Genomic DNA, 17,317 nt, shown 5'->3' with positions numbered 1-17,317 from the left:
AATAAAAGCAAATGGTAGAAAAAATTTTCAAGTACAAATTAGTCTGATAGTGTTTTTTTAAGGCTACTTCTGTGACAGAATTCTATAACGTACAACAAATGGAATGAAAGGGGACTTGTAATTAATTGCCCTATATAAACAACTCTGGCCTAAATGCCTGTCCTGCCCTGCTATAATTGATGACCCCCCTTTTTTTGTATATAGGTGAAGAAATATTAAACCATAACTTTTCAGCAGACATAATCTTTCTTACATTTAGAATAAACGAAGATAATCGTAAAGATTTGGTGGGACAGATAATGTTTGAAAAAATAAACTGGAGTACTAAGGAGATGATATTTGAATATTTTTCAATATTTAAATGGATAAGATACAGGAATGAGTTATTTTGGAATCCTCAAAGGATGAAATCATGGAAAAAGTACAGTTACAGGAAAAAGATAGGGTTTAATATTTAGATAATTGGAGCCCTTTGGTTGACTTGTATACAAAAGCAAGTGCTTAGGTAAAAGATCAATCACTTGTCTGTGGTGTTGAAAAGCATTTTGCATTATAAAATATTTAAATAGATGACCTTTAGAGTCCTGACACTAGTAACAGTACCACACACCAATTATTTAATGCTCACTGTACTGGTCTATTTTCTATATTTTAACTCACTTAGTAGTCATAGTTACCTAGTAGCTTAGATATGATCAGATGCATTTTACAAATGAAGAGATTATTTAAAATCGAGAAGAGGTTAAATTTTAATCCAGAGTGACTGAAAGCTCTAATACCAATTAGAATATTACATCATATCACATATAAATGTGGTTTCAGAAATACAAATTTTTTGGTTTGCTTTGTTTTGGTCGGAAAGCAATGCAGCCAAACTGAAGTCAACTTGTTCTCTTGAAACAGACTCTGTCGTAAACTATATTTGGGTGAAAAGGAAATTAAAATCCCTTTATCTCAGATGGTTTCCTTTAAATTTCTGAGGAAGCAAACCTTAAGCTAAAAGCTGTGATTTCTTTGTGTTTTCAGAATGAGGAAACAAACAGAAAAAGCAATGTCTTCCAAGGAAAATTTATGTTTTTATTTTATTTCCATCGCTTTGTTCTCAGAATAAAGGAGAATCTAGAAGCTGTGGTATTTATTTCCCCAAATGTTCTTGCCAAATGAATAAAAGCTTTTCTTCTTTCTTTCTTTCTTTTTCTCTTTCTTTCTTTCTTTCCTTCTTTCTTTGCCAAAATCGTTTGAAAAAATATTTACTAAAGTGTCTTTTCTCAGAATGAGACAGGCAGTTGTATTTTGTTTTTTGGACCACAGGGTGTATCAGACACTCCCAAAGGGTGTTGAGTTGTTTTCCAAACACAAATAATCCAAAATCACTTGAAGCAAATAGGGTTAGTAATCTTCCTTTAAATAGAAAATAGTAGGAAAGCAAACAAATTCAAAGTAGGTGGTCCAGAAACTCCAGAAAGTTTAGGAAAAACTTAATTGATCAATTAAGTAAATAAATAGATACATAAATAACACAATAGACATATAACTATAGAGATAGAAATAGAGAAAGAAAGAAAGAAAGAAAGAAATAGAGAAAGAAAGAAAGAAAGAAAGGAAGGAAGGAAGAAAGAAAGGAAGAAAGAGAAAATCTTATGGGTGAGGGGTAGTGGTACGAGACAGAAAGAAACAGAAAGGAGAGTGAAAGCAGAGAGCCATGATGGAAGGAAGAAACTAAGAGTACTCATTCACCCTCATGGTACTTCTTAGGAGTGAGTTCTTTTTATTCGGGAAATCATACAAAGCAAAATGATTGTTATGTCTACTGCATTCTGTAACTACTCCACATAGTTTATAATTCCTACATAATAAAACTTATATTCAAACTTAAAAGCAATCATTTTCCTTTTTGAATATTGATATTATCCCACAGTGAATATAACATCTGGTTTTATCTTTATTTTAAATTTCATCCTTCACTGACTTTGGAGAAACCTTTTCATCTCTTTATTCATGAAATACTGGAACCTTGCTAGTATCATCCTAGACACCAAAATGAGCAGTCCTCCCCCCACCACTGAATTTTACATTATAGAGAGATTGCATTCAAATGTTACATATGAATAAAATTGTTAAGCTTGTTCACACAGCTTTGGTCAATGAATGCAGTCTTGTAAAATCTTTTATCGTATGAATGATTTATCTTCTTTGCCAGCTGTATAAAGAATTATCTTTCCGTTATTTTATAACTTCTAGCAGGGTATCTTCCTAGGGAAATTCTCATAAAGATAGTTGTTGAATTAATGTATGTATGACTATAAGAATGAATTAATAGAATTTCTGTGATAAAGATGTAAAGAATGCTAGTGATTTACTTAAATGTTATAGATGATTCAAGTTTGAAATTTAAAGTAACAGCCAAGAAAAAGGGCAGAACAAATTCAGTATATTTGAGATATAATATTTTTTTTCTTAATAATTAGAGGAAATATTGATAAGTACAAATATATGTATGTATGTATATGCATATGTATCACAGGCTAAAATTATAGTTCCATGGTTCTTAAAATGCCATTTTACAAGTTGTTGAAGAGCAAAGATGTTTAATATGTAATAGGTTTGGATTTTTTAAAGACTTCTTTATCTTTTCCTTACTTTATTTGAAAGCCTGAGCAATGGAGAGAGGGAGATTTGGAGGGAGGGAGGAATAGATAGATAGAATGTAAGTGCGTGCGAAAAGAGAGAGAGAGAGAAATTTTCCATTCGCTGTTTCACTCCCCCAAATTACAACAGCCACGTCTGGGTCAGGCCGAAACCAGGAACCAGGAACTCTACCTTGGTCTCCCACAAGCATCTTCTGCTTCCTTTCCAGTCATAGTATTAGCTGAAGCTCAAATGACACTCCACTGTGGGATGCTGGCATTGCAAATGTTACCACCTGTTGTGGTATTTTGAATCAAAATAAACACCGATTAGTTCTATATATAGAAAAATGATAAATGCAGATCTTAGCTTAAAAGCTTTGTAAGATATTTCTCTTAAACACAGATATATTTATTTCTAAACGTATTTAGTATTTATTTTTTTTTTTTTACTCTTGCAGCAATGTTATTTACATTTGAACTTAGGATGCAAACCGTATCAGTAGAATATCAAGGATTAAGCTCTGGCAGTATTAAAATTACGATAGTCATATGTTTGCAAATTTCCCTATAGTTAAAAAGAAACATTGCTATAAAATAAATGCTTAATTGTAAGTGATGTAGAACACTCTGTACTTAGTTTTAAGTTCAGTTGGAGGGCTTCCAGGAGATGGTTCACTACTGAGCATGGAGTGCAGAGGTGAAGAGTTGCTGAGGTCAAGCAGTGGAGATCCAAAGGGTATTGAGAACAGTTCAGTATTTCCTGGGAAGCCTTCCCTCTGCAGACTGGTAATTAGTGTTCCCACTGCTCCTCCTTTTCATTTGCACCTTCTTCTTCTTCAGGGAATGTTGATTCATTCTGGCCTTTCAGATGTTTAACTCCTGAAATTATAGAAAAAACATGGTGCAAACTTTCAGTGTAATTTATTTCTTTGCAGCAAGACATTATGGAAATAAATTTTTCATTGGCATACATGTTCCTTTCTTCAAGAACCTCAACAATGCAATCCATCTAAACCTTTCAATGTACTGAGCAACAGCCAAATTTCCATTTGAGACAGGTTAGCTTTCATAATTAAATCTTCTCCATTAAGGATTTCATCACAGCCTATTAAAAACCTATTAACTAAAAATCTGTTCACAGACTCTTATTATAATTCCAGGGTATTATTTAGTTCAAATATTGCTTTTGGCATCCTTGAACTCCACTATAAGGAGAACCATTGAAACTCCTAGGAACAAAAGAGGTGTGTCATTTCTATAACTTGTAAACAACAAAAACAATGCCAATATTGTTAGTCTTCTTTCAGAACCTGAGAATACTCATTTGATTATGCAATTTTATTCAAAATCCTTTAACAACTTCACTTGTATCCTACAAAGAGGGGGAAAAAATGAAAATTCCTTTGTCCTGGATAAGGCTCGGATGATCTGGCCTCCTCTTACTTATGGCACCTCATTTCTCACTAGTTCCTACAAGTCACAGTAGTTTGTACTTCACAGTGGGCTGATCCTTTGGGCCTCCAGACCAAGTCTCTTTCTGTTATCACTGCCAAAATGTTTTCCTCCTACTCACATACCAAATGATCTCCCACTTGCCCTCATATCAGCTTGCCCCTCTCTGTGAAGACATCTCGGTTCCACCTGCAGACTCAGCCAGCACTCTGAGATCTTCCCCACTGCTCCTGAATCAGTAAACTCAGACAGCTGTATTGCTTTTCTTTCCATACCACACTCTTTGATATCAGGTGACATTGGAGTCCCAGGCACAATGCCTAGCACACAGTAGGTGGTTGTTAGTAGGTATTGCCTCGATTATTGATTGATCCAACAATGAAGGAATAGTTTGCTGAAGCCTTTGGCAGTTTCGCAAAAATGTGCTTTTTTTCTATAAAAATAACTCAGATTTGGGGTAAAACTGAAGTCAATTACTATAACACTCAAAAAAACTGCTTCTCATTTACTTTGGGACTATTCTGTTAAGACATCATACTGACCAAAACTCCACACACCTGGGTATGGAAAGTTTTTTACTTTTTATGTTTTGGAAAATTGGTTTATGAGATTTTTTTCTAAGTATTACCAAAAAACATTTCACTTATAATTCGTGAATGAAAGGAAGTCACTGTTTATGTTTGCTATGAAAAAAGGTGTTGCACGTACTGTAGCCAGTGAACCTGAGACTGTATTTGGCAAAGAATGACATCCCTGGGCTTGGCAGATTATCTTGCAAAAATATTTCATCAGTTATAATAATATTTAAATACTTTAATTTCATCTACAAACACAGATCACTCACGAATCCTGTTGATCCAAGACTGTAGGGAGAAATTTGTTATTAAGGGATGGAATGTGTTTTGTATTACTATAAACTATGTGAAAAGAAAAGTCTAAATGTTAAGGAAAATGAAGGGGTTCACTGCATAGCTAACCAGTTACAATGCTAGAGTATTATGGACATGAGTCACTGAACCTCGCAACATCTTCAGAAGATAAATATCTGAATGATAAGATATAGACCAAGACAAGCTATATGGTTAGTTTATGGTTATAACGACAGTGCAAGGCTGAGTGAAAATACTGAAGCATGCTTCGTAGCCCCTCAATACGCTGATACATTGAATGAAGGAATGAATGAATGAGCCATATGCTACATTATCAGACATCCCAACTCATTTTCTCTTTCATTTTTTGAGGTGCTGATCTTGACTAACCCCACAGTTTGCATACATTCCATTGATTCCACTGCTCATCCGTCTCATCCATAAAGTAAACAGAGAATAATTTAGTTGTGTTCAAGTCAATTTTCATTGAAGGAAGATTAATGACCTTATGCCTACATTGATTTATTAAAAACTACTAACCAAAATATCCAACTCACTAAAGCATTAATTAACAACCTCCAAAACTTGAATATAGATCAACTTGCTTAACTTGATGCACATTTATTTATAATAATAATGATCACAAACCTGTATAAGAATTCCATGCCTTTTATTTAAAGTAAAGTACCTCACTTAGACAAACCTTGGGCACTTTCTTTCTTGGCCTTATTTGGCTGGGATAATAATTATATCCATGTCAAATGTTCCGAGAAACCCAAAATTAATGACATATTATTACAGAACAGTTTTTCAGAATAGCTACAGTGAATTCTTTGACTACCAAAGGAGTTTACACTAATGCCAGCTTTCAATTTGATAACAGATGGTTAACTAGGTTTTTTTTAGATTTACATATGTATTTAAAAGAGTTACAGAGAGATAGGAAAAGACAGGGAGAGAGAGAGAGAGAGAGAGAGAGAGAGAGAGAGAGAGAGAGACCATGAGCTTTCCATCCATTGGTTCACTCAGCAAGTAGTAACAACAGCCAGGATTGAAACAGATTGAACCATTAGCCAATAAATTCATATGGGTCTCCTATGTGAGTGGCAGGGACCCACTACTTACACCACCTTTTGTCATTAGCAAGGAGCAGGATCAGAAGTGGAGCAGCTAGAATACAAACCAGTGCTCATATGATGCCAGTGTCTTTACCTGCTAAATTGTAATTATAATCCCTTTACCTTTTGTTTGAAATAGTCTGTAGGGCATGATTTACCCTTTCCTTCCAGTAATATTCATTGGGTTTTAGACACAGTAATACTGAGAGCAAAATGTGAAAATCTTTCAAGAACTTTCTAAGAATTTGATTATCACTTCAACCCTTCCCAGTCCCAAACACACAGATGTTTTGTTCAGTTCTCTTTAAATTTTCATTTGATGTTTGAGTAATTCTGGAGAAAGAGGGAAGTCAATTGATATGGGAATGCTTTTAATATTCTCAGATTCCTCCTCTGCCAAGGGCTAATGGGTGTAAGGAAACCCCTCCACCTGTACAGAGGCTGCAGCTTGGCACAAGGCAAGGAGCCTGCTGGGGCAAGTGTAGATGCATCCAGGGCTCATAGAGGTACAAAAGCACAGCAATCCTAAGACAACAGAATGTTCTCGTCTATAACAAAATGAGCATATTAGGAAGAACTCATAGAGTCAGAATATGCTATGTAAATAGAATACATGAAGAGATCATGAAAATAAGTAGATTGAGTGAAAGAGGAGAGCGGAAACAAAGGAATATTATTACGAAGCAGAACACAGTATGTGCTCTCTGTTCTGTAAATCAGAGACTGGGCGAAGTTTTAAAGTAACCATGAAGTTTTAAAGTAGCCAATAATTCCCATGAAGCGTGAACTTATAGGTAGTAGTTTTTTTTCCCTACTAAACACAGGTCAATATTTTTGTTGGTTTGGCGCTAAACATACCAGGCTTACTACATTTCCTTATGACAGGAAATTTGGAAAAGATGCTATGATGAACGGCAAAAATATTTTTACAAAAGGTTTCCAGGAGTAATTGCCTGAAGCAATTACTGTAGTGATTATTAGGATTTTGTCTTTAGAAAGGATATTTTAGTTCTAAAAAAACAGCATATGAGGACAAACTTGACTGGCTATAACTGAGGTTTTAGGTGACTACAATCTCAACCAAAAATGTGCTATCGTTTGCAAGGAAAACAACTCTGGAGTGTGTTGGTGACATCCTCAAGACAGTGGGTAATTATAGATTGGAACTTGCTCTCTAATAACTGTCGGTCAGACCTTGGACATGACATGGTGTTGAGTCCTGAGCTCCTCATTTCAAGAAGACTATTGGTAAGGAAGATTGGAATGGAAAGTATTCTTATGATATCGGTTTTTAGAGGAACTGCATATGAAACTGGGATATTTAATATGGAAAAATAATATATTCTGCCTTTGAACTCTGAAAATACTGTAAAAGATACAAACTTAATACACACAGAGCAAAAATCCTGAAGACAAAAATAAGTTCAATAGCTAACACTTATTAGAATGCAAGGGCAGGAGACTGATAAAAACTTAATACAAAGAAGAAAGCTCTATGGCTGGTGGTGTGTCATATGGTGTTAAGCTGCCTCCCACGACATCGGCATCACACATGGGCACTGGATCAAGTCCCATATGCTCTGATTCTGATCTTGCTTTTTGCCAATGTGTCTGAAAAAGCAGAGGAAGATGGTCCAGGTCCTTGTTAATATATCCACAAAGGAGAGCTACAAGAAGCTCCTGGTTCCTAGCTTCAGACTGGCCCGGTCTGACTGTCGCAAACCTGTAAGCAGTGAATCCGTGGATGGAAGATCTCTGTCTCTTCCCTCTAACTCCGACTTCCAGATAAATAAACGTTTTAAAAAAGAAGGTTCTTAAATGCTTTCTGTTTCTCAGTAATACATGTGCATATTCTCATCACCCCAAATTTAGGTCAAAGCTAAAGTTACACTTCTGAGGAGACTCAGATATGGACACTGTATTGAAGGACACATCAGTAATCTCACCAATTCTGAGATACTAAGTTTCTATAAAAGAAATGTTTTGTACTATTTAAGAGTTTTCTCTTGTGAGTACTGAAGTTACAAACAAAGGCAATTATAACTTCAAATGACATGATAGCCCAAACCACATTTTAAAAATAACTCATATTAGAAGCAATGAATGTACATAGACTCATTTTTTTCTAACCACATTCTTTAGATCATAAAAATCATTTTCGAGTCCCTCTAGGGAATCTGTGGGTGGATTTCAGGGAACCTATGACCCTCTTGAAATTCTTTTTATACTTGTATCTGTGCCTTTTTGTTTTTTTGGTTCGTGTGTGTGTGTGTGTGTATGTGTGTGTGTGTGTGTGTGTTTTGAGGAAGGCCCATGGATTTTAGTAAAATCAATTACACATAATAACACTGCTATAATCCCTTCAGTTTACATATAAAGAAACAGTTTGAAACAATGAAGCAATTTGGTTAAATTCACAAAGTAGTTATTAAGTGAACTGACACAAGTCTAGCCTCTAACTCCTGCTGGTAATCTGAGTCACTAGCACTTTTGCTAGTACTTACTTACATTCAAGATTTCGGGGCTTTCCCTTATTAAAGGACTTCACACGGTAGATTTGTGTGTAACTTGAGTCTTGTTGTTTAAGTAGAATTTGGAGTCAGCAAATCACAGAATTTAACCTTGTCCAAGATCAGTCCCAGAACACTATCAAGTTGCAAATAACATTTAGAATATTTAGGAAAGAGACAGCCTTTTTCTCTGTTGTGCCCAAACTAGGACTGGACTCAGGAAAATTAAGGAAACTGTCTCTTAGTTTGAAAATAATTTTATAGTTCCCCAAATGCTTTATTACATACTATATTTAGGTTAATCCACTTGTCATTACCTGCAAGGACAGGTATACATTAGTACAGTGAGAGTCATAGAGCTCAACTGACATAATAATTTCACTACAAAGCCAAAGACATGTCCTAAATGCATAATAAATCTATTCCTTTCTAAATCCCATATAGGCAGCACACTTAGACGTCATTCTAAAAGTTTCTGGTTGGTTTATCTAAATTGCAAAGCCATGTGTGATTCCTTTAAGTAAATTGTTTATTACTGAAAGAATGATTTACCTTGAAAAAATTGTACTGTTTTTCTCTTTATACATGGTGCTAGGAGCAGATGTCTGTGTGATATTCATAGTTACTTCTAAATATTATATTTATATCTATTTCTCCTAGCTGATAGCTTATCAAAGCATTCCCCCACTATTTAAAATAAAATGAAAGATTTAGAAGTAAACACTGAGAAGACAGGGGAAAAAACATTATTCCATCAACTGGTTCACTTCCCAAATGGCCACAACAGCCAGAACTAAGCCAATTCAAAGTCAGGAGCCAAGAGCTTCCTCTGGGTCTCCCATGCAGGTACAGGGTCCCAAGGCATTGGACCAATCTCTGCTGCTTTCCCAGGCCACAAGCAGGGAGCCAGATGGCAAATGGAGAGGTCAGGACATGGACTAGCACCCATATGAGATCCTGGGAGGATTAACCAATTGAATCAATGTGCTAGGCCAATATATGACTATTCATACTGTGATAAGTAATATCAGATTACTGTCCAAAAATATTTGTTTGTATTCTTTTTTGTAATAATAATGTCTTGGTGCTGGTAAGAAATTCACCAATATAATTGTAGTCAACTAATAGTTGACAAAGGAAAAAGATAATAACATGAAATAAAGACTTTCCAAAACATGGTGCTAGAACTGGATATCTAGTGAGAAAAAGAATATTAATCTTTATGCAGATCTTATATGTCGTAGCACCATAACACAAAATAGATCAAAAGCCTAACACTGATAATACAACTTTGTAAAATTTCCAGAAACAACATAGGGGAGAAACATAGATATCCTTTACATGTGGCAATTGCATGGACATCAAAGCCAAAATAGTGAAAGGAAATAACCGGACAATCTGGTCTTCATTAAAATTAAAAACATCTGCTCTGTGAAAGATGTCAAGAATAAGAAGACTGGCCTGGCACAATAGTCTAGCAGCAAGTCCTCACCTTGCATGTGCTGGAATCCAGTGTGGGTACCAGTTCGTGTCCTGGCTGCTCCACTTTCCCTAGAGCTCCCTTCTTGCTGACTGGGAAAGCAGTAGATGATGGTCCAAAGCCCTGGAACCATGTTCCCATGTAGGAGATCCAAAAGAAGCTCCTGGTTCCTGCCTGTTTTCAAATTGACTCACCTCTGGCCATTGTGGCCACAAGGAGAGGGAACCAATGGATGGAAGATCTTTCTCTTTGTCTCTCCTTCTCTCTGTAAATCTTCCTTTCAAATAAATAAATAAATCTTTTTTTAAAAATGAGAAGACAAGTTACATATAGGAAGAAAATTCTTGCATAAGACACAACTGATTAAGGTCCATTATCAAATATACTAAAGGACTTAAAAGCTGAATAACAACACAATGGACAGGTTATATTCATGGGATAAAGATCTGGGCACTTAACCAAAAAAAAAAAAATGTACCGAGATGGCAAGCAACATATAAAGAAACAATTACATCCTGTGCTTTTAAATAATTGAAAAATTAAAGCATACATACCACACATACCTATAAAAATGCCCTCAAATACCATATATTGGAAACATCAAATGCGGGTGAAGATATTCATCAAGAGGAATTCTCATTCATTTTTATTGGGAATGAAAAACAGTACAGCCACTTTGGAAGATAATTTGACAATTTCTAGCAAAAGTAAACTCATTATTACCATACAATTTTGAAACCATTCCATGGTATTTACCCAAGAAAATTGAAAACATATCAATAGAAAAACCCGGGTATAGATGCTTACAGTACCTTATTAATAACTGCCAAAACTTAGGAACAACTAAGAGCAGGAGGGTAAAGTGTCATACAGATGATGGAATACTATTTAATGCTATAAAAAATTATTAAGTCATGAAAATACATAGAGTAGGCTTAACATCATGTAAATAAAAGGAGCTTATCTAAACAAAGAATATATGTGTTTTTCCAACGATATCACATCCTGGCAAGGCAAAACTAAGGCCACAGTGAAAAGCTCAGTGTTACTCAGGGGTTAGAGTGGAGGACAAGATGAATAGGTACAACACAAACTATTTTCAGGGCACTGAAGCTCTGCTGCATGTCACTACAAAGGATGATACACACTATGTACACCTGTTTGAACTTTAGTACACACAACACTAAGAGACAAGTAATTTAAATTAAGGAGAAAATGACAGCTGGTTCCTTAGTTGTAACAAACGCACGGCACCATTTTGGTGTAGGGAGGGATGTGTGCAAGTGGGGGAGGGCTATATATGGTATCGGAGCTCATTTTTTCCTTATAAATCTAAAACCTATATATAAAATATTTTTTTAAAAAATTGACTCTAGATGCAATATTGAGAATGTTTTCTAGTGGGGCAAAAAGAATAAAGTAAGACAGACATTTGGGAGATCACAACAGTAAAAACAGCTGCTGAATGGATAAAGAGTTTTAGTTTTGCAAAGTGAAAGGGTTTTTGAGAACTATTATATAAAAATTTGAATATACTTAATACTGTCTTATTACTGAATTGCACACTTAAAGATAAGATAGTAAAATACAGATTATATTTTTGCAACAGTTCAAAAATACCGATCAACATAAAAAAAGCAAGTCACACAATTAATTTTAAGTGAAAAATAGTAAGAATTAGATCAGGTTGAAAATCGAGAGACATTGAAAAGTGCTTACATACTGCACCCATTTGGACAACAAAACCAATAGTAATTTTTGGAAAATTGGATCTGAAGTATGAGAAAATGAGGGGAGTCAGGCATGGGACCAAAGGCTTTGGCCAGAGTATTTGAAAGAATGAAGTCTTCATCAGATAATATGGAAAAGACTTTCTTAAAGAAATATTTCCATAGAATATCTGGAGTTCAGCTTTAAAATGTTGAATTTTAGATTCCAGCATGTACCCAAAAGGATGTATGGATATGCATGTCTGGAATTAAATCTAAATCAGGAGAGCTAGAAATTGGGAGTCATTATTGTAAACACAGTATCTAAAACCATTACACTGTTGGAGCTCACCAAGAGTGGGAGCAAAGAACAAAAAGTGAATGAGACCTGAGACTTAGTAGCTCAAGATAAAGAGCTCAAGGAAATAGGATGGCAATTAAAAAAGACATGTCCTAGGAACATTACATGAAGTAGAAGAAAATCTAAAATGAATGTACAGGAAAATCAAATGATAAAGGATTACAGTGTCCAAAGCAGCTAAGAAAAAAAATGACAGAAAATTGACCCCTGAATTTGGCAGCAATCAAGTCCTTCATGACTTAGACAAGAGCAATACAGATTAAGTAACTGAAGTGGGAGCCCAGCTGGGGAGGTACTGAAAAAGAATGAGAATAGTCAGTGAATGTTGGCAACATTTTCAAATCTTTTTTGTCTATAATTTAAAAATTCTGTCTTAGGATATAAGACCAGTGTAGTCAAACGGAACTTTTCTCCTGCTTCATTGTGGTATAACTGAAATGCCAAAAGCTGCACATTCAGAGTGCATGAATACACTGACTTTAAAAAGAACAGATGCTGTTAGGTGGGAAGATCTGGTGATGAGAGTCTGTGAACGTTCTCCCCATTGGCTTCAGCTTGCTCAAAGTAGGAAGCAGTGATTAGGAAAGGGTGATAATGGAGACGATGGGTTAGAGATTTTCAAGAAGAGGAGAGATAGTGAAATAGCCATATAAGAGAGTGAAGAAAAAATAGATGAGTGTGCTCACATTAACTGACCACTAGACGTCTTACAGTAAGGAATTGCAGGTTTGACTCATTATTGAGGTTCATCTAGTTGCATGGAAACAACTGTGTGTCAGGTAAACCTAGGTCTTATCACTTACAAAAAATTCTTAATTTGGTTTTCGTTCCATTTCTAAAATATTTTAAGTGTCTTCACAAACATTTTCTTCTACGATGAAGTAGTAATATAAGGAGTTAATGTATTATCACTGTGCCCCTTAAAAAGGAGGAAATGTGAGCACAGAGGGACATGCATAGCAGGAAAATGACATGAACACAGAAGGTATGCTATCTACAAATCAGGGAACACCTGCAGTTATGAGAAGCTAGGAGACATACAGCCCAGACTCTCCATCACACAGAAGGAACCACCTTTGAGGATGTCTTCAATTCAGACTCCGGTCTCCATAACTGTGTGACATTCCATACACATTGGTTCAGCATTGAGGCACAGAGCATTGTTACACCTGCCAACCAACGTACCCATAGAATTGAAGTAGATATCGAAGATCCTTCCATTCTCCCCCCATGCCTGTGACACACCCTCAGAAAGTTTCTATCTTTTAGAAGCTGCCATGAGACTCCATCAGTTTCATCTCTCTTTTTACATTCATATTGCAAACTCGGGACCATGCCAAAAGCTCTGGAGATTATAGCACCCCATACCTTTGTCCATATCCCCCCACATTACTCCAAAGAGAATTCTGTATTTGTATTGTATTTTTTTTTCACTCACCTGATTGTCTCAAAGAAGTCAGGAAGTTCATCCAGGCCTCCCACATTGATTTTAGATGTCTAAGTACTTGGCCCATCCTCTGATAATTACCCCAAATCATTAGCAGGGAGCTGGATCAAAAATAGAGCAGCTGAATTTAAACAGGCACCTTGTCTGTATGGGATGCCAGCATTGCAAGTGGCAGTTTTTTCACTATGATGTAATCCAAAGAGCATTCTGGAAGTCTCATCCAAGATGATCCGTCTCCCTACTTCCTTTCCTCTTCACCCCAATAAAAGGCTATGGGGCCTTTTCTATAAATATTCCTCCTTACCTTTACTCTCTGCTTTGTGATACTGTTGAGAAAATGAAATTCATCAGGCTTCCTTGCCAACAAACTGATAGAATTCTGCAAGGCAGCAGTCCCATAAGTCCATACATTTCTGCTATGTACCTATTTGGTTGCCTGCCTCTGTTGTCTGCAAGAAAGTATGAGATGCTGGGGGCATAGCAGAGCATCTATATTCAGAGATGTGGATGCTCTTTGCACTGGTGAGCCATGCTGAGTGTTAAGATGGACTTCTCTACTGCTCCCACGAGAGTAGAGGTACAAACCTACAATATGCTCAGTAGCTATTAGCTATTCTTTGGGCTATTGGAATCTGAATCTGGTATTGCCGGAGCTGAGGATTACAGAGACTGATCTAGCAAAACTACAATCACGATGAAGTCTAGGTATCTCTGATAATGATTCCTGGAACTGGATAGGGGAAATGCAACTGATGAAAACAAAGCAAAACAAAACAAAACAGACAACAAACTTAATTTTAAACCAGAATTCTTAAGTAGGTCTCAAAATTTCCTGAAAGATCTACTGTATTTCCCTGTTTAAATAATTACCCAAAGTTCTGTGTGCTATTCACTCCTCAAACCTCCAATATCCCTATGTCCTTCTCAAACTCTGCTCATTTTGCAAAGTCATCATTACGGAGTTGACATTATCGTGACCATATCTGCTGAAAACTCTAGATCTATAAGCCTATCTCCACCTTCACTCATAGAACCCAGCTCTCATTTTTTTGAACTTCTTAGTTTCCACATTCTTTCTCCTTTCAAGGAATTCTCCTAAAATTATAGTCTGCCTCTCTTTCTGTCTCTCTCCCTCTGTCCTTAATTTCTGCCATCCTCCTGAAATGTTCTCATAAGCACAGACACTTGTTTTAATATCTCCCATTTTAGGAGACGCCTAACTCCAGGCTCTCATCCAGCCATCATTTCTCCCTTCTTTTCTACCTCTCATAGCAAACTCCTTATAGACTTTAAAAACAAAACAAAATTGCTGCTTTCTCCCACTACAACCAAAGTCACCCATTTTATACAAAAATCGTCACATATCAACATTGTAGATCATGTTTTTCTTAAAACAGTAATTTGATGTCCAGAAAAACACATACTTATACTTTTCCCCTACTTTAAGGCTATTCCCCCTCAGTGTTTTCTGCTAGAGAAACCTATTAATTATCACTCCTTCATTCCTACATTGCAACTAGTCCTAGGACATGGTTACACTCACTCATTATGTAATCTCACACAGTATCATTGCTTTAAAGATAATCTGTAAATTGACCCATGTTTATTATAGTATAACTGACAAATAAAAGCCAAATATAGTGAACATGTACAGTATGATGTTTTAATATATTGTAAAATGATTACCACAATCAAATTACTCATCACATGAACTACTATACAGTTACTCTTTGTATGTGTGAGATAAGAACACTTAAGATTTATTCCCTTACCATATTTCTAGTAAATATTATTTTCTGTCATATCAACAACTTATATTAACAGAACTTATTTATCTTATATCTAAACCTTTGCACCATTTTATATACATTTCTCCCATGCACCACCCCTGATAGTCACCATTCTGTTTTCTACCTTTTTTCCCATGAATTTATTGTATTTAGATCCTGTATGTAAGTGAGATGCTACAGTATCTTTTTTTGTGCTTGGCATACTGTACTTGGAATATGGTCATCCATTTCATCTGTTTTGTTGCATGTGGAATGATCTTATTTATGTATGGCTGAATAGTATCTGTGTGTGTGTGTGTGTGTGTGTGTGTGTGTGTGTGTGTGTGTGTTTGGGCACGTGTTCTTTAGCTGCCACTGTATACTTACTTTGTGTCTTATCTGTTGCAAACGATACTCCTAATGGATCGTGTGTCTGCAGATACTGCTCTGAGATACTTATTGTATCACCTAAATCTGTGCTGCTACCAAAGTACTGAGCCTGGGAATTTTTATAGAACAGAAATTTCTCAATATTCCAGCGTACGTGGATTCTAAGATTACATCTCTTACATTGCTGTGTATCTTTATATGGCAGACGATCACAAGAGCATCAGCTCCTAGAGTAGTTCTAGCCCTATAAAGTGTTAATCCATTCATAGGGACAGAGATCCAATCACTTCTCAAAAGTCCCAATTCTCTCTTCTTTTAAGATTTACTTTTTTATTTTTTTATGGAGAGAGGAGCAGAGAGAATTTTCCATCAGTTGATTCACTTCCCAAAAGGTTGAAACAGCAAGGGCTGGGGCAGGCCAATGCCAGGAGCTTCTTCTGGGTCTCCCATGTGTAATACAGGAGCCCAAGCACTTCAGCCATCTTCCAGTGCATATTAGTTGGGAGCTGGTTCAAGAGTGGAACAGCCAGGATTCCAACAGGCACCCATTTGGGATGCCAGCATCACAGGTGCAGGCTTAGCCTGTTATACCAAAACACCATTCCCCACCCCCATTACTTATATTTAACTGATAGATAAAAACTTCATATATTTATGGGGTACCATCCAGTGTTTCAATACATGTATATAAAATTACTTGCAAACACAGAAAAATATCTTTTTAAACATTGATTATGCAGTAGAATTATTCAGACTTTTTCTAACTTCTTGAAATGCAAATGCTATGTTTCAGATATTGTTTGGATGCTGAAAATCTCTCAAATGCTCAAATGTTTGTGTTTTGAAAGGTTTTGTTCCTAAATGCTTAGGTTAACGATATTGGCAGGGTGAAAACATGATCCAACTGTAACTTTTAAAAGGAGTGATTACATTGGATTAGATTGCTAGGGTGGGGTTCCAGGAATCAATCATGGTGGCTTTATGATGGGGGACATGGACACACCTGTTCCATTATGCCATGTGATGCTCTACCACAGAGAACACCATCCTAGTTACTGAACCAATGGGATCTCCTGATCTTTGACTTTCCAGAAACATGAACCAAAGTAAATCCTTCAAAAACAGGCTGTCAGAGATCCCATTCTCCTAAGGGAAAGCTAAGTCAGTAAGTTCATGGCAAAATGGAAGTATAAGTCAAATTTATTTTGGTGCAAAGGAATTTCAAAATCAACCAATAATTTTCCCATGGTATAGAGTTTCCATGAACTTTTCATATGCATGGAATTTAAGATTTATTTCACCAACATAAACTTAGGTTTTAGTTATGGTTTCCATGAATTTTTTGAAGTACCCTCATTTATAGTACTCTGTTTTTATACATAGTCACCTACTATGTACTTATAGACACACACACACACACAAAAAAGTAGTTCTCCATTAGATATCTTCCTATTATGGCATATATCACTCTAATTATACTGATCACAATTTAGTATCTTGTATTCAGTTTTTTCCTCTTTCTTCCTCTTCCTTCCTCTCCCTAGCCTTTGATACAAAGTATCCTGATTTTTAAGATTCTTAC

At 36.0% G+C, this 17,317-nt stretch overlaps 1 protein-coding gene across 3 annotated transcripts in view; it reads right to left on the bottom strand.

Annotated features, from left to right (window-relative positions):
- Window positions 1-3,103: 3,103 nt before the first annotated feature.
- Window positions 3,104-17,317, bottom strand: part of PPP1R1C (protein phosphatase 1 regulatory inhibitor subunit 1C) — a 118,954-nt gene continuing 104,740 nt past the window's right edge. For all 3 annotated transcript variants that reach the window (XM_004576996.4, XM_004576997.4, XM_012925439.3), the window contains one exon: window positions 3,104-3,509. In XM_004576996.4, the coding sequence (XP_004577053.1) occupies window positions 3,421-3,509 (89 nt within the window). In that variant the 3' untranslated portion in view covers window positions 3,104-3,420. The remainder of the gene's footprint in view (window positions 3,510-17,317) is intronic.

This window comes from Ochotona princeps, chromosome 5, assembly GCF_030435755.1.
Source record: "Ochotona princeps isolate mOchPri1 chromosome 5, mOchPri1.hap1, whole genome shotgun sequence".
Lineage (NCBI taxonomy): Eukaryota > Metazoa > Chordata > Mammalia > Lagomorpha > Ochotonidae > Ochotona > Ochotona princeps.
This window is presented reverse-complemented; position numbering and strand designations above follow the sequence as displayed.